Below are 20,411 nucleotides of genomic sequence, written 5' to 3' on the forward strand. Positions count from 1 at the left end.
AGTCCTGCCGTTGAGCGAAAAGGTACCGCTGCCATCATTGGTCAACGAGTCGCCACACACGATGAATTGCGAATAGTTGATTAGTTCACCGATGGCAGCGGTCGGCAGAGCGCGCGTGACGGTTTTGGCGGGGGGGAAAGCTGAAGAGGTGCTAGAGGAGGCACATTATTGGTGTAAGCAGGGGATTGATCTACGTTCAGGGAGTTTGTCGAGCTGCGGATGGAGATTAGATGAGCAGCTCATGTCGCCTCACTTTGCTGCTGTCCAATATGAGATGTGCAAATCTTCAAGTAGCGAGACGAGATCTGATTTGCTGAAGATGGAGTAGATATAATCGGATCGTGTCAACGGCGACGGAGATGTGACCTCATTACTCATGGTAAGCATCAAGCCTCTCATCGAATGCAGCAGCCTGCTTTCATGTTTAAGAACGACCGATAAGAACACGCGTTTGGTGAATCACGAGTAAAGCCGGACATGCCGCGTGCGTAGGGCGAGCCGCTGGCCGCGACTTGCGTCCATCAGAATCGGTGCGCATCGAGTTTGGCGGACTTTGCTGATTGGCATTTAGTCCGCTATCCGAATCCGAAGCTCGCTCGCTTCCGGCGCAACGTCCGAGAGGATCCCAGAGGGGCTCCCCATACGCCAGCGACTCATCGCTAGTACCTGGACGAGGTCCTGCAAACAGCCGAGGAAAAGCTGAGTGATGGTCATTGAGAGCAGACCAATGAGCTCCGCCTGCAGTCTCGCCTTCTCCCGTGACGGTCGCGCTTTTGCGGCATGCAGTCTGTGTGTGTGAAGCCGGCGTGAGATGAGCTGCTTCAGGTCGCGCTTACGGAACCAGCGACAAGCGGTATGCAATGGAAAGTGGGCAGCGCTGCTTGAGGTGAGTCCTCAGGATGAGCCTATTGGCAACGGCGAGAGGGCTGCGGTAGGAGTGACGACACCCTCAGCTGATAAAGAAAGTGAGTGCGACAGATGACTCGCTTGCGGTATGCAGAAGAATGGCAGAGATGAGCATAACGATACTCCACCTTGGGTTAAGAAAGAGATACCTTGTTGGCGGTGGTACTCTCAGCAGCTGATGCGGTGGCGAGGATGGGACGAAGGATACGGTCCATGTCTTGCAACAATCCAAATCAGACGGGGCCCGCCGACAACCTTCGCGTTGATCCAGTTCAGGATATACTCAGACCGGATCTTTTCAATTTGGACTGGCTTCTGGTTCTGTCTGTCTGTTCGATCATCTTCAACCCCAACCCCGGCCAAACAACCCGGGGGGGGGGGAGGGGTGACTTGTCAGATCGTTCGACGCCACGCGACTCGTGGAGCTCTCCGCAATCTGTCCTTTCCGCTAGATATGTCTCGGATCCTCCGTGAAGCGCACTGTTATCATGGTCAATGTCTATCCATGAGTCCAGGAGGACAGTTGTGTCCCGCCTGGTCTTTTGTTCGGCATATCCACCGTTTCCGCAATCTCTTCACCGTGTGATCGATGGGTTTTCACGAGCATCCACATGCGCATTCCGAGTCCCAGACCATCAATGTAGACTGCAGAGCTCGAGGTTTCCCAGTTGCACTCCTCATCCGATCATGTCGACGCATGCATCAAGCAGGTAAAGGAATTTCAGAACGCTCTTTGGGGGCAGATCCATCTGGGGGATGCTCCTGTAAACGACAAGGACTGGGATATGCGAATTGCAACGTCGGATTTCGGACGAGTGGGAGCCCAATCATGCTCTCCGGTACATCCCAAACACCTCCCCGCTCGCCTCCTGGCTTAGCATTGGTATGAAACGACTGACCGGTAGCAAGGAAGCCACGTAGGATTTCTTTTCCGTTTGCGTGCACTGGCAATTCGATGCCGCATCCAGTGTGGGGCCGTCGACGAGAGTTGAACGACTGGGAAGCCCCAGGAAGCTCATGACTTTCGGGCGACCGGCTGAGACACTTGCTCAGCGTGGACATGTTGCTAGACATCAAGATACTGCCCTGCTCGCGCCAGTTGCAGTTGAGATTACCACCTGTGAGCTTGGCGCGTGACACAGGGTTCCAGCAGACTGCGAAGGGAAGCAAGGAGTCGCAGTGCAGAGAGAAGAACACGTACATCACTTCTCGTTGGTTGCAAACCAAAGGGATGATTTGAATACACCAATATATGTTTGTCTCTTCAGTCTCGATGCTGCGCGACTTCCGCAATTTGCAGCCTTGAAAAGCCTGGATATTTGCACAGGCTAGGATGGCACTTGCTGGACAACCTGTAGATGGCGAGACCCGAGATGCTCTCGCTTCAGCTCCCTTTTGGCGGCTTCGGCGAGCAAGCCGTGCGTCTTAGCTGTAGGGTGGTAAATATCCCAGACTGTGCGTGTGTAGATGAGCCAAAAGACGAAATTTCCCGGCCCGCCGTCAGCGATCGCTCAACGCGGACGAAGTGGACAATCAACAGCGCTCACAAACGTGTTTGTCCGCATCGCTGCACAGACTCCTAGTGTTTGCCTCGCCGTTGTACACGCCCTTCAAGCACGCTGTATCCAAGCTAGTATAACCGAGCTGTCGTGCATGCCGGAGGATATGCGCGAAAGCCTGCTCCTCGTTCCACAAAGCTACGCGTGCGTCACGCGGCGTGCGCTGCTTTTTGATGTCGCATGCGAATGCGTCGGAGAAAGATCGCAGGAAGGTGTCTATCGTCGCGTTTCCGTAATGCTTACCGTACGGCGTATTTTGCAAAGCAGGCGTCGAGGGGACAAGAAAGTCGTGGGCGCCTGGAAAGCCCCAACAGCGTAATTCGTGGTCCGCAGACAAGTCAGCCGACAAACTCCACGGGCACGACGCACATAGCGAGCCGCAAATCCTGGATTCACCTGCTGCGTTCAATTCCCTGAGTGCGAAGTCCAGATCGGCGGCGACCGAGCGTGCTAGCTGGACAGGATCGAGGCCCCGTTCGTAAGAACCGTAAAAGGCACTGCGATGATTCGCAAAGAAAAGCTCATTTGCGGGTCAGTATTTTCCCTGAATGGCTGCTGTTGGAAGTGCGACCCACTCATTTCCACCACCTGTGCGCGTTGTGAAGCATGAGGAATGTCACAAGTCATAAACGAGCGTGCCCATGGGCCTGGCATTTAGATGGAAACGTGCTCACCCGAAAGAATGTAGAGTGCGTGCGGATCCACGCCGTGTCCGTGATGCTTGATGTACTTGTGCACATTCTCGAGAACGGACGGAACAGGGACTGCATGAATCCACGAGAAGAATCGGGTTAGAATTTCCGTGTTTCGCATGCAATACCAGCAGCTGCAAACGAGCGAGCGTGCTGCAGCAATCTCACGTACTCGTCGAATCGCGACCTGTATAACCCTGAATACGCGAGTTGTTCACTGTCGATCCGCCATAGGCACGATTGTCGATCTTGTTGCCACTCAGGTCATGAGCGAGCAGCTCGACCCATGTCTGACCATTTGAGAAGCGGCCGCTTTGTGATGGGTTGACCGCCCAGCGTCAGCACGCGAAGAGCGCAGGTGCACACAGCCCCTCAGCCGCCAGTCAGCACTCACTCGAAATATGCCGGGTCGGCGGGCCAAGCCTTGTTAGTGAACAAGTAGGTACCGTTACCATTATCACTTAATGAATCCCCAAAGACGACAATTTGCGAGTAGCTCGAGTGCTTCATCGCCGGCTTCGTAGCAGGATCAGGGAGGGGAGAACACCGTGCCACGACTGCGACGAGCAGAGGCGCTAGAAGATGTGACAGGCGCATTGTGGGACACAAGAGAATCTCATGAGGATACCAGTTCAGCCACCCCGAAAGTCACGAGATGCTACTAGGTGCATATGCTCTTGGAGGGACTTTAGCCCCGAGCCTGTCCGCTTGCTCTTACAGTCATAAAGAGATCGACGGTATGACATGCACGACCCAACCCAGCCAGTGTGTGACTGGGGCACACTTCCGTGAGGCGCGCAAGTTACACATATACCTGTGTCCCTATATTAGCCCTCTCGCTGTGCCTGGACCACGCAGTTGGCCCAGCCTTCCACTCGAAGCCACTAAATGCCTGCGCGAAAGTGATTATTGCGTCGGTGCAACGTCACATGCTCTCACAAAATAATATGCAATCATATTCGGATGCGCTTAAAAATGCGGAGAGAATGATGCTGTGTCGCGACTCGATGCAATGCAGTCAGCGCTCCTCAGTCCTCATCACCGTCTCCAACATTTGACATCTCGACATTCGAGGTTCGATTCTATGAAGCCTTCAATGGTGGTGCGAGGATGCGGTAATGATCTTTAACGTCGATCTGGTAGACCAGCAAATACATTGGTTTTTTCGCGCATGGACTATCCCTATCGGATCTTGAATACGAGAAAAATTGTCGGATGCTATAATGAAGGTATCTATTTATCTTGAGTTCATCGCGCTCTCCCTCTATCCTCATTGCTCCTTTCTGCAAATCCATGTCGAAGCGTACATGTTTACCGCATCAATTGGCTTGCCCGTCTCTCTGAAGTGCACCGGCTCCGCCTTGAAGCCACATGCCTCGAAGCGCTGCACGTACCACGGCTTGCGGCCAGCCGTTCGGAAGAGCACAAAGCCACCATTTCGCATGCATCTGTACAGCTCGACCACCTCACGATCCAGATCGGAGATGCTCTTGTCTTCATCGTTGCGCGCTTGCTCAACTGTTGGCACTGGTGTCGACTCCGGGACCGGGTCGAACCTGCACACCGGCCAATTAGTCGCGATTATTACACTGCGAAAGAACGCGGCGGCCTTTGTTGGGATGTAAAGGTTCGGTACTCACCAGTCCATGTGGTCCATCGTAATCGCGCGAGTCAAGCTCTCGTCCTCAAGTCCGCGGAGGACATTGACGATCGAGTTGGTGTGAAGGCGGAATGTGTCGAGCAGCTTCGCGCTGTCAGCCTTGAGCCTCTTGAACGCCTCTAACTTGAGGTAAAGCGGGCAGGAGTCCTTCGTGTAGTTGCCCATCAAGCACAACCGGTAATGGTAGTTGCTATTCTTGATAAGTGAGTAGCTCGGGATAGCATCAAGCGTGTCTATCGCAAATTGTTCGACCGAAACGTCCTTCCTAAAGACATTGTACTGATTCATTGGCACGCCAAGAGCGTTCCACAGGAAAGCGGGGTTGGAGAGGAAGATGCGGATGAAGGTCCTGTTGATCAAGGCACGTCGCAGACGCGTGTCCCATATCTTTTGCTGTTCCGCGACGGAGTCAGCGTCGCACATGCGCTTGACGTCCTTGGTGACGCCCATAAGCTGGAAGGCCCACTTGGCGATGCGCAGAGCATGGCCAGAGTAGCCTCGGAAGTAGAAGGCGCGGTCGAAGGTTTTGGTGTTGAGGCGCCAGAATTGGTATGCGTGCGAAGAGAGGTAGGGTGCGAGCTTGCTGTCGAGGAGCTCGCGGAAGTTGGGGTGCTTTCCTTCACCAAAAAGCTGCCAGAATTCGTCGTACTCGAGGGTGGCAATGCAGGCCAGCTTGAGTTCAAGCACTGGGGAGAAAAGCAATCGAAAACCTAAGTCAGTAAGCGCAAAGGAGCATGGACGCGAGCATTTGCTATTCACAGTGACCCTGACATGGGTTCATGTCGACTGCGTGGATCCGCTTTGGCTGTGCGGCGATGGCGTAGTGCAGGGCGTTGTCGCCAGCACTGGTAATACAAAGCACCGAGTCGTCCGTCGTCAAGTTAAGATGCTGCATGTCGACGTACGGGTCCTCCCAGGTGAACCCGTAGATCCAAGTGCGGAACATGTCGGCAAACTTGTCATCAACGAAAGGCAATCGCCATTGCTTCTTCTGGTAGTGAAACGAGCTGAGAGGAAATTGAGGGCCAAGGTCGAGCTTCAGGGCGCGCAAAGAACCAGTATCGGACCAGCGCTCGTCATTGAGGGAAGAGTTGCGGCGGCGTTGGGTGAGCGTGGCATTTTGCTGGTCAGATCGGAGAGTTACGCTGGAAGTGTCGGCAGACAGGTCAGACGAGGACTTGTTGCTGAGACGCTGGAAAGAAATTTCAGGGAAGCTGGGTGGAACGACAGTGCGGTTGCCAGCTTCGATCTCAAAGGCTTGCACGGCGGCAGTCGTGTCACGTTGGCGAGAGCAGCCAATCCAAATGTAGTAAGGGCTGACAAGGACATGTCAGTGACATTGATCGTGTGTTGGGAACAGGTGCAACTCACATCCTGACGATGAAGGGAAGAATGAAGTTGTTGCGGCCGTTGAAGCATTTGATTGTGCCGAAACGGTGTTCGAGGTCTGCAGTCCGTCGCGAAAACAGAAGAATGGGTGTCAGGATGGAATCCGGATGCAGTGTTTGCCAAACCCAATGTGCCCGGAACTTACAATCACGTCTGGCCGGGTGAAGCTCCACATGGTCGAGAGAGAACCATTGGCGCCAGAAACACCTGCTGAGCCAACCACAGTGTCTGCTAGCGTCACCGCCTGCGAACAAGCTCCTCTCCTTCGATGAGCCATTCTGATCGGAGACATAAAAGTCTGCAACGCCAAAGACGCCGGTCTCTGGATCAAGAAACTGGTTGATTCTGTCGAGGGTTGTATAGAAAGGGGGGATCTGTACGGAATAGAAGCGAGATGATCAAAGCTTGTCAATAAGCGACATGCTCCGTTCAAACGACTGAGGGACGACGTGTACACACCATAGAAAGAGAGTAGCTGCAGGTAAAGAGATCGACCTTCTGACCGTCCTTTAGACCAGGAAGGACAAATTCTTTCGCATCTTGGCAGTAAACATGAACGTTTTTCCAGCCTTTCTCGGTGAAGCGGCGGCGTGCAACTTCGAGCAACGGCTCGCAGAGATCGATGAGGTAAATCGCAGAAAGTTGTGTCACGTCAAAGTACTGATCCATTTGCTCAATGTTCCAGCCTGGGAGTCAAGCCGAGCAAGGGGAAAACGAGAAGGTGAGTGACATCAATACTGGACTTAAGTCTGAGCATATGACGCGGTAGAGCGGACGTACCAGTACCACCACCAATGTCAACCCAGACAAGCGGCTTGCCAGGGCGTTCTTCCTGCATTTCGCGCAGCTGAGCAGCGCAAAGCCTGGGATGGATATAGGGTAGCACATGAGTAGGTTGCGCGTTGGAAAAATCACGATATTTTGTCCGAATTGTAATAGCCTCACTTGAGCATAGTCTTCCTGCCCCTCAGGAGGCCGCTTCGAGTTGCATCGTAGACATTGGCTTGGCCTTGGTAAAACCTGTCCAGGCGTTCAACCTGGTTCTTGGTTTCACCGAGCGGCTGGAGGAAGCAGTTGTACGCGAAAACAAGAACCGCCTTGAGCGAAGTTCCAGCCAGACGAGCAATCAGCAAGCCTGTCAGGACAAGGACCAGTATACCGGCGAATCCGAGCCATAGGATGTGAGAGTGCGAGGAAAGCGCGGCGCTAGCAGCAGCGCTCGCCCGCTCATACAATGTTGATGCGCTTGTTGAAACGACCATCTTGTACGAACTTGCGATGGTGAGATCAGGCCTGGAATACTCGAGATTAAGCTTTTAGAAAGAAGAGGATAGATTGCGATTGCGAGCTGATGAAGGATTTGAATCGTCCGCAGCGGGCTGACTCGATGCAATTCTTTGGCATCTGCCTTCCAAGAGACCGTTGAGGTTTCTAGGGGATCACGAGAGGTAAGAATGACGAAGTAATGGGTGTTTTGGAGAGAGAGGCCTGTTCGTGTGACATGGACAAGTGCAAGGAGGGGCGATGCGACATGAGGTAAAGTGAAGTTGAGGTCGACTGTGGAACATCAAGAGGGGACGCCGGGACGGTATCACACGCAGCCACCGGCTACAAAGTGTCCGAACTTCGAGTATGATCCTGTAATACTCGAAGCCGCATCCACACACAACGCTACCTGCCGTCACTGGGCACATGCTCGATCACAGCCGCCTCTCCCGACTGACTGGCCTTCGACTGAGGCCGACCAATAACAAGTTCACACGAATGCCGGGGCGCGCACGTCGCACATGCCATTTGATTCTCGAAGCGATGCATTCCAACTCCCGCTCTTGCGTGGGCTGCTGCAGGCTACCGCTGCTCGCCACGCCGCCATAGGGTGATATTGTTCACCTCCGTAACACGTTCCGGCCGACCGCCAAAGGCAAGAGGAGACCTCTCGATACAACTAGAGAGCGTGCCGGCTTCATCAACACCAGTACAGCTGTTCTACTGTGGGGGCAATGCTGGCGTGCGCTTCTGTCCGCGAGAGCGGAAGTGCGAAGATTGTGCACGTTCCCACATGATCCGTGCGCAGCATGCTATCCACAGTGGCCTCTCGGCCGAGAGGTCAAGGCATCCAGGTGTTCCGCCTCCGTTGCTGTTTTGAACACTCTGCTTCACAGCCTGGTCACGTGATAGGGCATGCAATCGCCAACATCGTCACTACCCTCTACGCCTCGACAAACTCATACATTTGACTCAAATTAGAGTAGCTCCCCAGAGGTTGCATCTTTGCTCCTGCCGCGTGGTGATGGCGGCTGGATTGCAGGCCACCTGCAGAACTGATTCCGGGACCAATCTCTTTTATGTACACAATCCGATGTCGTTCCAGCACATCAGGTTCGTAAGCGCACTCAGACTCTTCATCATCAATATCGTTTTGATTTTCTTCACGAGGTGTTGCGGGTCCGTTAGGTTGAGGTCACGTACCTTCGCACAATGACTACAGGCATGAGAACAGGAGAACTGCGTGTAGCCCGTCTTTCCAGTCTTTGTATGGAATCTCCTGTGCTGTTCAACGTTCCAACCTTTTCACAGCTGATCAAGTCCTGCTAAGCCGCGCACGCAATTGTTGAGACTGCACACTGTAGAATTGTTCCAGCAGAGCCCATGTTCTGGATGTTTCGGGCAGGCGCGCGGCCCCCAGCAGCAGGGCCAAAAAATGCTATCGCGTGCAAATCGTCAGACCTTCTCATACATCCGCGATGATGTCCTTGAACTGGCTTGCTTCGGATTCGGTCGTGAAAGCAGAAGAACCTGGACGGCCTGGGCATATGAATCGTGATGCCTGAGATGAACTGGAAACGCCTCCAAGCGCGCGCGTTTCCAAGCTTTCCCAGGAGGTCAAGACAAGCCTAGGGAGCTTCTGGCTGCCTGGAGTCCAGAGTCCAGCAGTGCCTACCACCAGGGCTGTACAGGGCTGTACGTACAAAAACCAGGCTTATGTCATTATGCAGGCTAATGCGGGTGAGTTAGCCACGTGGCGCCTAGCAGAGTGGGGTCCGGATTGGCGCGCCATCACTCCTGTGATGCTTGAGGGTGTAAGCAAAACTTGCCCCAATATGCAGACTGGTTTCTCGGAATTTAGGCTAAAACTCCTCATTGGGACATCGCTTAGTTACTGTGGATGGGATGGGTTTGAATAGCGGAGACCTCGCAGTACCTTTACTAGAGCTTTATAGCAGTCATTCGGGTCACAAAATTGACACAAGCCATTAATGACGAAAGTCATGATTCCCCCAAGTTATGTCTGATATCATGGTGCCCATAGCGCAGGTTTGAATTTGCAGTCCACCTCTCATATTGGCCGGCAGGTGAATTTTCACTTTGCCAAATGTTACGCTCTCAAAACTCACGATGCCGAAAGTTCTTCGTGATCCTCATTGTGAGAACCAGGCGTTTTGAATACATTATTATAAGCTCACATTCCACGGTTTCACAGGCTCATCGTTAGGCCAGAATCAGGTTCCAGAGTACGCCTCTGTGCACCTGTTTCTACCATCAACCATTGAAACACATATTGCGTACCTATAGACTGTTGAACGCTGAGCACTGAACGTTGATCCATGTTAGATTATGGTTCTAACAATAGTCTCACGTTGGGAAGCATGTACCAGCCGACAGCGGAGAGTGGACAGGCACCAGGTTCTGATGATGCATTGCGAATAGCCAAAAGAGATCGCAATCGAAGAAATGTCGGAGATTCTCGGGAAATACACTTTAACATTTCACAAGCTGAATAAGTATGATGATTTCATTGAAAACGATGTATTCCAATTATGTCTCTCATTCACCCTCCCTCGTCGTGCATTGATGGAGTATGAAGAGGGGTGAATGTGAAATATGAGGTCATATTCGATCTATGATGCACGAACCGCGACGCCCCACTTCGGCGGCAGGTGGCCTCGCCGTTCCAGGCGACTGGCGGACTGTAAAGCCGTCTAGTGCTGCAGAGTAAATGTCGTCATAACGCATCGTTGTTGGGAGATATATATATGTACATTCACCACATGTATCTAACCCCGCCCGACATAACGAAAATATTGACCACCGATGGAGAGCCTACTAGAGGGATATGTACTCATGTACCTCAGCTGTCCGCGCTGCATAATCGAAATGCGCGGAACTAGGAAGTGAGCGACGCATCTTTGCAAGGTTGCGGAGTTGTCAGCAATTGTTGACGAATGATCTCATGCGCTGCATTCAAAGGGCAAACCTGCCTGTGAGCACTGTAGACTGAAGCGGACAGAGTGAACTCAACTTGGAATGTGTCGATGTTTTTGAGCGACGTCACTGCTTCATTCCTGGCGGATTGGAGCGCAAAGAGCCGGCGTGCGGGAATTGTATGCAGCTCGGATGCGAAAGCGGAGGAAATGCGTTTTTTCGGCTAGTACAGGTCGGCTTTCGGTCTGGAAAATCAAGGTTCCTTTCGTCGGGTAGACCGCAAAAATCGCTTTGGCATAGAAACTGACTTGTAATTTGCGATGACACTTTACATGATGTCGTCACTCATACGACGCGGCCCGCCAAGCTCAAAAGAAAAGCGATTATTGACGGCTCTCCGTGTGAAAGGACGGTCACTCCAGAATCGTCATCAATCTTGGAACGACTTCGACGGTATGCCGCAAGCATCCTCTAGCAGTCGGTATTTCTGCGAACCCGGACCGTCGAATGGGGGGCACGCCGGCCCCTCAAGACCTCGCCATTTGATTCAGAGTCCATCGTCGATGAGATCTGGGCATTTGGGACTTGAGCATCGAGCCAGTCAGATAAGTCCCTCCAAAGAACAGTGACACCGTGGAATCGCTCCATTGCGATGGTGGGAGATAGCAACATAGCTTAGCAGGAGCAGTTGCTTTTTTTTCCTCGCGTATTCAGAGCCAGCGACTCCTTCGACGGCCTCGTCGAGAGGAGGGGATTTTGCGAGCAGGCCGTTCGCTAGCTCTTAGCTTTGTGCTATCTTTGCCGAGCAAGGCCTCTCAGAAGCGCGCCTCACTTTATCCAAGCCGCAGACGCAGCTGAACTTTGAAATCGGCGGTCGCTGATAGTAACTGGGCGCCTGCGCTGAGAATGGGTTGGTTGTATCAGGGTTACGATCACCGACAAGTTCCATTGCGAATCCTCTCTTGTAAGAGAAGCGAACGCCCTTCCGCGTTCGACGGTTCCGTCGTCCGTATATCTGCCGATGGTGGCGTTTTGCTTTCGCAGTTCTATGTGTGGTCAGCGCCAGGTGTCAATGTTGCGGCCGGGGCCGGCCCCCACTCGCCTATTGCATCACTAACGATCGCCGCAGCAAGATTTTGAAACGCTGTGCCGTTTCAAATTTTATTTTGCTTGGAATCAACGTAACCAACCTTCATGGAGCCCAAAGGGAGTGTGACTCGCCGATGGTAGCAGCTGATGCCTTTCATAACGTATCGCTAGCGCCACCAGCGCCCAGCCATATCCGGCTCTACGCTTTCAGATGCGATGACTCTACAAGCAATCTGGTCCTACTTTTACAACACTCCTACAGAATCGTCACAACACGAACTAATAGACCTGCGTTAGCGGGGGCAAGAGCATGGCCACGATCATCAGCATGCGTGTCAGCATCAGCATCAGCAGCTTGGATGTCAATAAATCCGCCATATCTTACAAGAATCTCCCACCAATTCGGAGCAACTTGAACATCATCTCACCATCCGAGCAAGAGTAGCGAGCAGATGCTACCATCTCGCATTTGCACCAAGCTATTCAACGCCAACCAATATCCATTGCAAACATTCACATTTCACACCATCGAAAGACAGTACTTCATAGCCGCGTGATGCACATGAACGCACGATACCATTCAAATCCCCGACTCGCGAATTTTCTCTCACTAAAATTAGAAAGACCAGGCCAGAATCATTACTAAAATTGCAAGAGCATCATACGTGTATATGCGATACAAATGCGAGCGAGCAATGAGAAAAGCAACAAAAATCGATCGTATATCTTGTGTTGGGGGCGGCGACGTGTGATAAAAGTCCTATAAATACCAAACTTGCTGGGAGCTGCTTCTTCACCAGATATTGTTGGATGTAGAAGAACAGAGTGCACAATGACGAGATATTCCCGACACTGGCGGGAAATTTCAGTGCAGATGAATCAGTGGCCAAATGGCTCTTGGAAAGGCAGCTCTGGTTGCTGCGAAAGATCCGCCGAGTGTGTCGGTGGCGACCCCATGTCCCCGAACATCCCTGACGCCCGCGCTGCCTGGTGAAACGTCGATGCGGCGACATTCGGGTCCCCGCCTGTTCTCTTGATACGCTTAGCGTATCGCAAGCCACATGCGTCTGCTCAGAGGAATGGTCAATCAGTATGTGTATGACACTTGGAGAGAGACAGGCTATGCACTCACTGCAAAGGGTCTTTGGGCCCAGCGGACCTTTCCTCCACTCTGGCGAGTCCACGCGTCCACAGTCTGTACAGACATTGTCTCCGTCATCTGCCTTTGGTTTCTTCTACTCCAAAGCAAACAAATCAGTCCCATCATACAAAAATATCCTAGCAGCCTTCAACCACATACCTTCTTGCGTTTGTCGTCGCCTAATGCGCTACCGTCGTCATCGGACCCCTCGCCACCGAGCATCGAGTCGCTGGGTTTTGGACTCGTCGGCGAGACGCCGTAGAGGTTGGAGTCAGTGCGCGCGAGCGCGCTGGACATGACGATATTGCTCGATTGCCTCCAGGATGATTCGCCCATAGAGCCATTTAGCTTAGAGCTCTGCTTGAGTGTAGTCTCGAGCTCTGCTTGTATGACACTTGGGCTGTACGCCGCTGCACCGCCGTCTTTGCGGTCCCCTAAAGAACCGTCATCATTCATGTTCATCTGCTGGAGCATAAGTCGTAGGCGCTCATTTTCAATCTTGAGCTCCAAGAATGAGTCGAGCATGCTGATGGTCTTGGTCGGGTAGACGCGGCATGAACAGAAGAAGCACTGCAACTCATCCGGCTTTCCTGGCTGCACCATGGACTTTTTCTCTTTGTTCTTGGTATCCCTTTTAGTCCGCTCCTTTTCTTTTCCCTTGTCCGACTTGGCATAATCAGCCGCCAGATGAGCTACTGCTTGATCGTCATCCATCACCTGTGCGATAACATCCGGCGGGAAGTATGGGTGACCTGTAAACTCGAACACGACGTACGAGTCACCTTCGTCGCTACCCTGTGAATTGAAGCGCCCTTGGCCGACATTGCCAGGCCCGCTGTCACCAGATGAGACGTCCCCGGCAGCATCCGACGGCGAGCGGCTAGGCTTTCCACTGTTGTTGATCCGCTTCTTCATGAAGCGGAAATACATGTGTATTTCCGGTTTGGCGGACTCGAGCGAAGCGCTGAGATTGCGTTGCACCAGCGAGATGTCGTCTGGATGCACGAACTGGCGATTGGAAAAGAGCAGGGAAAAGGGGGTGTAGCGAACTTATAACTCTGCAAACAGGGATCACGAAACCAGAAAGTGAGGCACTCACATCCGTGAGCTTCTTGCCTTTGAGCTCCTCGGCTCGCCAACCGGTCATATCCACGATACTGGGACTAGCGAAGAGGATGTTGCTTTGCGGATCAAGCACATGCACGAAATCGAGAAGCTCGTCTACCATGCGGCTCGACCAGCCTTTGCGCTTGGTGAGATCTGTTGCAGTGGAGGTTCCGGAGGGGGTATTGGCATCTGCACCACGAAGGATCTTCGAGCCGAGCCCTGGTGGATGGCTGGCCGCGTGGCCTCCAAGCGCCGAAGGGGGCAGAATGGGGTGCGAGAGGAAGGTGGACCCCTTCGCAGTGCCGCCACCTATGAGCGACGACTGAATGGCCTGTGAAGCCGAACCGCCGCTGCTGCTACTGTCAGGATTACCTGAGCTCATGCCGGGCTGGATGTACCCGCTGGCATCGAGCATGAAGCCAGGGTGACTATTGCTGGCGCTCATGTCGCTCGAGCCACCCATAGGAAGGAGATTGCTCTTGGACCGCTGGTGTTGCATGTGTCTTGCTTCCTGCGTGTCTTCTTGCGTCCACGCATCCAGTGAGATCCGTCGTGGCTCGTCCTTGGTGACCGGTATGCCCGGACCAAAGCTTTGGCTGCTGATCGAGCGTGAGCTCATGCTGAAGTCCATCATCTCGCCGCCTCTGCTGGGTCCTGCGGCAGTGCTACTCCAGCTCGCGCGCTGCTGCTGTTGTTGCGCCTGGGCCTGGGCCTGCTGTTCTGCTTGCTGCTGCTGGTGTGCTTGTTGTTGCTGATAAGGCTGCTGCTTCTGCTGCATGGCGTAATTATTCGCAACGGCTGCCATGTCGGAAAAGCTGACAAAGCCCGATTGTTGCAGACGCTCGGAGAGCGACTGGGAGCGGATGGGTGAGCCATCTGGCCCCGGCCCAATCCCGTTCCCGTGCCCGGGTACCGGGCCGGATCCTCCTCCATTTCTGCTTGACATGCGTTCGCGCATGCTGACACCGCCATCGCTGCCCGTCACGACGCCGTCGTTGCTCCTGCCGCTGTTATTCGGCACCATGGGTACCGACGAGCGGGGCGTCTGGTATGGATGGCCGCCGGCCGGCTGGTTCTGCTTGTGGAACTGCCGGATCGGGCTGTCGACCAACACCCTGCGATTCGCAGCCGCAGCGGCAGAAGTAGTGTCGTTCGACGATGAGCCCTGATCCACTTGGGGCCGAAAGTCCGTGCCGACGGTCATGCGCCGGCGGCTCTGCTTGGGCGTGCGGGACAGGATAGCCTGCATCTCCTGCGGGTCAATGCTGTGGCTCTGCTGCATGATTGGCGCAGAGCTGGCGCTGGCTTGCTGTATTTTCATTGGGCCCATAGGACCTGGTGCTTGCGAAATCATGGCTGGCATCGGCCCAGCGAGCGTCGTCGACGGCGTAGCGTTTGCGCTGAATGGATACTGTCGAGACAACCCTGCGCCGCTCGACGAAGTAGAACCAAATACGTCGCTACCTGCTTGTTCCTGCTGTTGATGTTGTTGTTTCTGGTTATGTCGTTGCTGAAGTTGCCGCTGCTGTTCCTCAAAGTGCCGCTGCTGCTGCTGCAGTTGCAATTGGTACTGGAGTTGCTGTTCATGGAGCTGCTGCCGTTGTTGATGCTGCATCTGCTGCAACCAATTTGCAACGGCATTGCCAGAGCCCATTCCTCCGTTGGCACCAACACCTTGCCGCTGCATGGCTGCCTGAACCCCCTCGTTTATGCCAGAACCCGATAGCCGCTGCTGCATGCTGAATCCTATCGGGCCGCCATATGCTTCCGTTGCGGTTGCTGCGACGGCCGACACACCACCAGTGGTATCACGCGACCCTGACAGAGTCATCTGCGCCCCTCCTTGCCCTGGCACTCCTTGAGCGCCAATCGGCACGTGCGGCTTGTCGAAGCTGCTCCGATTGGAAGAGGGCACGTTGCCAGAGCCCATGCTGCATCCTTCTCCCCCCCGCGGAGCACCTGTCAGAGCTCCGACGATCCCAGTCATATTTGTGGATGAGGAGGATAGGCGCTTCGCGCTCTGTGCTGCCTGAGCAGCGCCGTACTCTTGGATCATTGCCTGCAGCTCGGCATTGTTTCGTTGATCGAGCGGGTCCATGCTGGATTTCATGAACTGTCGGAGCTGTAGGTGACAACTGACGGCGACTGATTGCTATGATCAGAGACCTATGTCCTCGTCATTGCAGATTCACCATCCACGAGCGAGCTCCCAACTCGGCTTGAACGAGCTCCACTGACAAGGAGTGGAATCTGTCATCGGAAGTTTCACAAGACTTGAGAAGGCGGACCGTCGGTATATTGCGGACTGCAGAGACAGCACTGGGTGTACGCGCAATACGAAATGACGCAAGCAGCCGCAGATGAAGTTGGCCGGATTTTCACCCCACTACCCGATCACTTGGCATGCAAAACAGCAAAATGATGGGCCAACGACGTTCACGCTCAGGATATGATGCAGTATTCCTGAAGATGTAGGTCCTTTCGCTCGTGTGAGACTGTTGAGTTTGAAAAGCCGAACTTGGCCGAATCCTGGTGGTGAATTAGGACCAGGAAAAATCTTCGTTGGACGTCAGCGCGGGCTTGTACCATCAACAGCGAAGCGGGGGCATAAAAAGAGGTCCGACGAGGGGTGCAGAGCATGTCAGTGTCGGATGCCCCTTAATGTAAACCTAAGATGGATGGAACTCTATCCAATGGTGGATTAGATGTCGAGAGCTGGGACCACTTTGGAAAAGGTTCACCAATCTGCCGGCGGCGCGCGCTCCGCCACAACCAATCTCCCCTTCGACTCACTTCCACCTCTTTTGCCATCAGCTCTCTTGCTAGAAGCAGCAACCGTCCGTCCTGGTCGTCAACCGATGGGTGCAGCTTGCTCGCCACCGATATAGCCTCGTTCTGCGGCTGCGCACTTCATTGGGAAGGGCCGTTCAAACGGTGCCAGAGTTGGCGCGCGCGCGCGCGCACGCGCTTTAGTGCTTGGTTATGAGTACGTGGTGTCCGCGTCTGGTTTGCGGAAACATTGCAATAGCACAGTGAACCCTACAATCTGACTAATTCATTTCACTACGTAACCAGCATATAGCAAGCGCGCTTCGCCGTGCAGTGCGTCTTACATTTAAGCGTCACTGCATCGGTTCGCAAACCACTGCCGACTGCGCGGTGGTGCGACTAGCGTCATGTAGCCACTCTGAACTTTGTCCAGACAAGGCGGGAATGTCGGACTGCACAGAAGACAGCCGCCAAAGTATTTTTGCCTGTAGGCCGATCACTTCCGAAATGCGGGCATCCGCTTTCTATCCTTCTTGGCTTGCCCAGCGCCAGATTTAGCTTTTTGGACGGCGCGGGCATAAGCCCAACCCGTAACGAGATTGCGCGCCAGGGCAGGCCAAGGCGCGGCTCTGGTTTTATTATGAATTAGGCACCTGGACGCGCAAAAGGCGATGATATGGCAATAGATGTACTGACTGGGACAAGGTGCGCCAGGACATGCCACAGCGGTCGACTGCACACTAGAGCAGAGGCTACGCACAAGCTTCGTAGATTTCTATATAAACCAACCTGTCACCCCGGAGTAGAGGACATGGTACGTAGGAGAGAGTCGCGTCCTGCCCTACCACGTGTCGAATAGGAATATATTTGGCCGCACTTCGCCTGGCAGGCTAATGTTGAAAACGATGAACATTTTTTGCTTGCTGGGGAATGTTCTGCTACGTTCCGCAGCTTGTGGTGACGAGAGGTTTGTCGTCATGTGCAAGCCCAGCTGGCGTGAAGCAATTTGATTTGGTTACAATTTTTTTCTTTGATGCCATGTGTGTGAGCTGTGCCGGGCAGCTGCACCAGACTTCAGATCGTACGGATGCTTCTTCAGGCTTCAGGCTGCTGAATTCATATGACAACCTCGCCCCAATATGCTAGCCGATGCCTTCTCCGATTGCTCGGACGCAGGGGTGCCGGTTTTTTTCGAGACACATCATCAGTCCAAGACACGGTGACTGGGACGTGCTCATTCGGCGTCTGCCAAGACATCAATGGATTGCAGCCTGCAGAGAACTGCTCCGTGCACACATACACACATACATCGCAATTACAGTTGCGTGTCTCGGAAGTGCACGCCGTATCCGGTTGCGCTCTGTGACGAGGCCCATTCAGGATAGGGGATATATCTCTATCTAGTGGCAGACGCGGTCTGCGGTGAACGGACGGTCAAGGGAAACCCGAGAATGTGCTCCAGAGGCTCTAGCTCATAGTATCTCACCATCTCATCCAACGATGGAATTCATCGACGCATTGCTCATCATCCATTCTGGAAACCGAATCTCCAGACACGAGATACAAGGTTTGTGCAGTTCTAATCATGCGATCAAGGATCATGGATTAGGGATCACCAATGTTTCCAATTCCGCCTGTAACAGTGCCACGGTGTCGATCAGCCCTGCTTCGATGGTACCCTTAAGGCTTGTCGCGAACAGTTCCCCTCCGCTCCACCGTAAGCTCTCACATTAGACGTCTCACACCTCATATGAAAGTCCTGACGTACGCTCCGACTGCGGGAACGATGCTCCACTGCGTTGACGAGCCCCTCAGTCCTAGTGTTTGTGTTTGCCCAACGACATTTAATTCAATAAATGAAGGGAACAAAGGCTGTAAGACAAGGATTACCGCCAGAAGCCTAGAGCGTCGCACAAAAGGACGTGCTTGCTTGTTATGAGCCTGCCGGAAACGTCGGGACATATGAATCAGGCATTTGTCCCCAAGTGAGTGGTGAAAAGCGAGAAACGGCGGGGCAGTCGAAAAGTCATGCTTGTTGCTTAGTACCCTAGGCCCATCGAGGCGATGTCAACGTGAACTTCACCCTCGCCTTGCGTCAGCTCCTCCATCACCCAGGTCGAGTAAGAGCCGTCCGACGCCTTGATCCCTTGTCCGGAAGTAATACTGCCACCGTACTGGAACTCCGCGTGCCAGAAGAGCGCCAGCAATTTCGATCCAGTGTGGCGATCGTCGGTGAACAAATCAAAGAGCTGTTGGCTCGTCAGAATGGAGATACCCGAGGCAGTCATGCCCTTCTTGTCGAAGAAGAAAGACGCAGCGTAGAGCTTCGTGCCAGCCAGAGACCCGCCCGTGTTCTTCGACACAGTCAGGAACTGCATAGGAAAGATGGTCATCCAGTTTGTGAGTCGTTTTCAAGCCGCATGATCACGATGATGAAGGAGAAGCTCGCCTGGCCGGATTGGACGGCAGCGTGATCTGGCCGAAAGTTTTGTCATCTTATGTACTATCATAGTAGTCACATGCCCAAAATTCGGCCTTCAGCATGTGGCCTGCGCCAGGCGCTGCAGAGCGACGCATGATGTGCACAGCTTCAGTATTCATCACCCTAACCCCTCACACGCGGATAGGAAGGGTAAAGGAAAGGCTCACTCAGCAATACCTCGTTTGCGCCCCGAGAAGGCACCATCCGTATTGGCTTTGAAGTAGCGGCCGTTGAGCGTCAAGCTAAGCCACTGGGGGATAGGAGAAATGACTGGCTGTCCGCATGAAGGTCATGGCGGTATGGAGAGCAGCATGGCAAAAGGCTCAACTCACCAAGGTTGAGAGTTCGGGGGTTTCTGACGGTGACAAATGTCATCGATATTGCCAAGATAATAACAGCTCGACGAGGACTTGGTGCAAGTAAACGGTTGCGACGTGAGCGTCGGGGGTTCGCACACACTGGCTTCGAAATTTCCGCTGATGCAGTCAGAGTCCTGTTCGTAAAACACGGTGGGTACATCGTCGATTGGCATCGTTCTGTTGCAGCTTTACCCACTCACCCCATGCGTACCTTGTAGGAGGTCGACCTGTCCTCCCCCTTTGCGTCGAGCCTTCCATTGTGACTGGCCTTCCTCTGCGACGGAGTCTGTGAGCAGTAGTTGCTTGCACATTACGACTGTAATACATAGGAGTCAATCATGCAGGAATGCCCATTGTGAGATGAAAGGCACCATGGATGGATGTGAGTACGCCCCCTTCTGGCGAGGAGGTCACTCCATTTTTGAATGTGCGCGGACGAATGATCACGCTGGAAACCCCCAAGCTAGCGCCTGGAGGAGAGGCAGGAGCGGGGATGGCGGCGATCTCGAGAGCAACACCAAGGAAGGGGGCGAGAGTTGCGAGTTTGATGTTCATGGTGAAAGAGTATGCCAGAGGGTTACAGTCGTCAGCAACCATCTAGACGAAGTCAATCCTGAATCCTTCCGTTGTCGAGAGTATCAACGCCGATGGTGGTGTGTTGGCCAGCCCGGCATCATCAACTCAGGGGTTTGGGGCGTCAGGTATTCAGGGTATCACACCAGGCCACACCGTACACCTTTAGAGCTAATTGACCTCAGTATCCATCCTTGCCCAGCATTTGAGCAAAATTCTCAAGCATCAAGAGGTTGAGAAGCTGTGGAGGCTCTATGGGTTGGCGATCAGACACCTGGTCAGAAAGCAGGATACACAGTCACAACACATTCCCCACGGCGCCCAATGGCTTTCAGCTTGGCGACCCCGCTTCCCGAACAGAGGCACAGCCGTGTGCCTGCCTGTCGCTGCAAAGGGTGGAGAGGGAGGGGGAAAGCACAAGATGCATTTGGAGTTGGGAGGCTGTTAGCTGGGAACACGTTGCGAATTGACTGCCGGCGGCC

The 20,411-nt window shown here is 53.6% G+C and overlaps 6 protein-coding genes across 6 annotated transcripts; 1 reads left to right on the forward strand and 5 right to left on the reverse strand.

Annotated features, from left to right (window-relative positions):
* Positions 1-2,234: 2,234 nt before the first annotated feature.
* On the reverse strand, positions 2,235-3,667 carry K437DRAFT_266770 (carbohydrate esterase family 16 protein; the record flags this gene model as incomplete). The annotated part of the gene is made up of 7 exons (XM_013389624.1): positions 2,235-2,359; positions 2,454-2,762; positions 2,862-2,962; positions 3,041-3,053; positions 3,140-3,229; positions 3,330-3,469; positions 3,552-3,667. 7 exons carry the CDS (start codon positions 3,665-3,667, stop codon positions 2,235-2,237), a joined length of 894 nt encoding a protein of 297 aa, XP_013245078.1.
* Positions 3,668-4,275: 608 nt separating this feature from the next.
* K437DRAFT_232599 (uncharacterized protein) lies at positions 4,276-7,911 on the reverse strand. Its single transcript, XM_013389625.1, has 8 exons — positions 7,152-7,911; positions 6,987-7,069; positions 6,666-6,892; positions 6,352-6,580; positions 6,189-6,264; positions 5,577-6,133; positions 4,798-5,503; positions 4,276-4,713 (listed from the first exon to the last, which is right to left on the reverse strand). The coding sequence occupies exons 1-8, from the start codon at positions 7,466-7,468 to the stop codon at positions 4,428-4,430; spliced, it is 2,481 nt and encodes an 826-aa protein (XP_013245079.1). The 5' UTR covers positions 7,469-7,911; the 3' UTR covers positions 4,276-4,427.
* A 3,185-nt stretch (positions 7,912-11,096) lies between these two features.
* K437DRAFT_24778 (uncharacterized protein) lies at positions 11,097-12,036 on the forward strand. The gene is made up of 2 exons (XM_013389597.1): positions 11,097-11,373; positions 11,454-12,036. The coding sequence occupies exons 1-2, from the start codon at positions 11,316-11,318 to the stop codon at positions 11,912-11,914; spliced, it is 519 nt and encodes a 172-aa protein (XP_013245051.1). The 5' UTR covers positions 11,097-11,315; the 3' UTR covers positions 11,915-12,036.
* A 66-nt stretch (positions 12,037-12,102) lies between these two features.
* On the reverse strand, positions 12,103-13,063 carry K437DRAFT_24758 (uncharacterized protein). Its single transcript, XM_013389596.1, has 3 exons — positions 12,799-13,063; positions 12,631-12,733; positions 12,103-12,565 (listed from the first exon to the last, which is right to left on the reverse strand). The coding sequence occupies exons 2-3, from the start codon at positions 12,715-12,717 to the stop codon at positions 12,158-12,160; spliced, it is 495 nt and encodes a 164-aa protein (XP_013245050.1). The 5' UTR covers positions 12,718-12,733; positions 12,799-13,063; the 3' UTR covers positions 12,103-12,157.
* On the reverse strand, positions 13,064-16,138 carry K437DRAFT_24757 (uncharacterized protein). The gene is made up of 3 exons (XM_013389595.1): positions 13,739-16,138; positions 13,422-13,647; positions 13,064-13,356 (listed from the first exon to the last, which is right to left on the reverse strand). Exons 1-3 carry the CDS (start codon positions 15,854-15,856, stop codon positions 13,346-13,348), a joined length of 2,355 nt encoding a protein of 784 aa, XP_013245049.1. The 5' UTR covers positions 15,857-16,138; the 3' UTR covers positions 13,064-13,345.
* A 2,416-nt stretch (positions 16,139-18,554) lies between these two features.
* On the reverse strand, positions 18,555-19,911 carry K437DRAFT_261489 (uncharacterized protein; the record flags this gene model as incomplete). The annotated part of the gene is made up of 6 exons (XM_013389626.1): positions 18,555-18,887; positions 18,944-18,990; positions 19,175-19,271; positions 19,330-19,352; positions 19,568-19,672; positions 19,728-19,911. The coding sequence occupies 6 exons, from the start codon at positions 19,909-19,911 to the stop codon at positions 18,555-18,557; spliced, it is 789 nt and encodes a 262-aa protein (XP_013245080.1).
* Between the last annotated feature and the right edge of the window lie 500 nt (positions 19,912-20,411).

Source organism: Tilletiaria anomala (genome assembly GCF_000711695.1).
Source record: "Tilletiaria anomala UBC 951 chromosome Unknown K437scaffold_12, whole genome shotgun sequence".
Lineage (NCBI taxonomy): Eukaryota > Fungi > Basidiomycota > Exobasidiomycetes > Georgefischeriales > Tilletiariaceae > Tilletiaria > Tilletiaria anomala.

What these genes read in the sequence shown, in the direction of transcription:
- K437DRAFT_232599 (XM_013389625.1), bottom strand. Translation starts at nt 7,468, where the DNA reads ATGGTCGTTTCAACAAGCGCATCAACATTGTATGAGCGGGCGAGCGCT. An exon ending in GGCAGGAAGACTATGCTCAA is followed by an intron (nt 7,070 to 7,151) that starts GTGAGGCTATTA and finishes TATCCATCCCAG; the next exon opens with GCTTTGCGCTGCTCAGCTGC. An exon ending in CTTCCCTTCATCGTCAGGAT is followed by an intron (nt 6,134 to 6,188) that starts GTGAGTTGCACC and finishes TGTCCTTGTCAG; the next exon opens with CCCTTACTACATTTGGATTG.
- K437DRAFT_24778 (XM_013389597.1), top strand. Translation starts at nt 11,316, where the DNA reads ATGGGTTGGTTGTATCAGGGTTACGATCACCGACAAGTTCCATTGCGA. An exon ending in TCCATTGCGAATCCTCTCTT is followed by an intron (nt 11,374 to 11,453) that starts GTAAGAGAAGCG and finishes TTGCTTTCGCAG; the next exon opens with TTCTATGTGTGGTCAGCGCC.
- K437DRAFT_24757 (XM_013389595.1), bottom strand. Translation starts at nt 15,856, where the DNA reads ATGAAATCCAGCATGGACCCGCTCGATCAACGAAACAATGCCGAGCTG. An exon ending in AAGGCAAGAAGCTCACGGAT is followed by an intron (nt 13,648 to 13,738) that starts GTGAGTGCCTCA and finishes TCCAATCGCCAG; the next exon opens with TTCGTGCATCCAGACGACAT.
- K437DRAFT_24758 (XM_013389596.1), bottom strand. Translation starts at nt 12,717, where the DNA reads ATGACGGAGACAATGTCTGTACAGACTGTGGACGCGTGGACTCGCCAG. An exon ending in GGGCCCAAAGACCCTTTGCA is followed by an intron (nt 12,566 to 12,630) that starts GTGAGTGCATAG and finishes TCCTCTGAGCAG; the next exon opens with ACGCATGTGGCTTGCGATAC.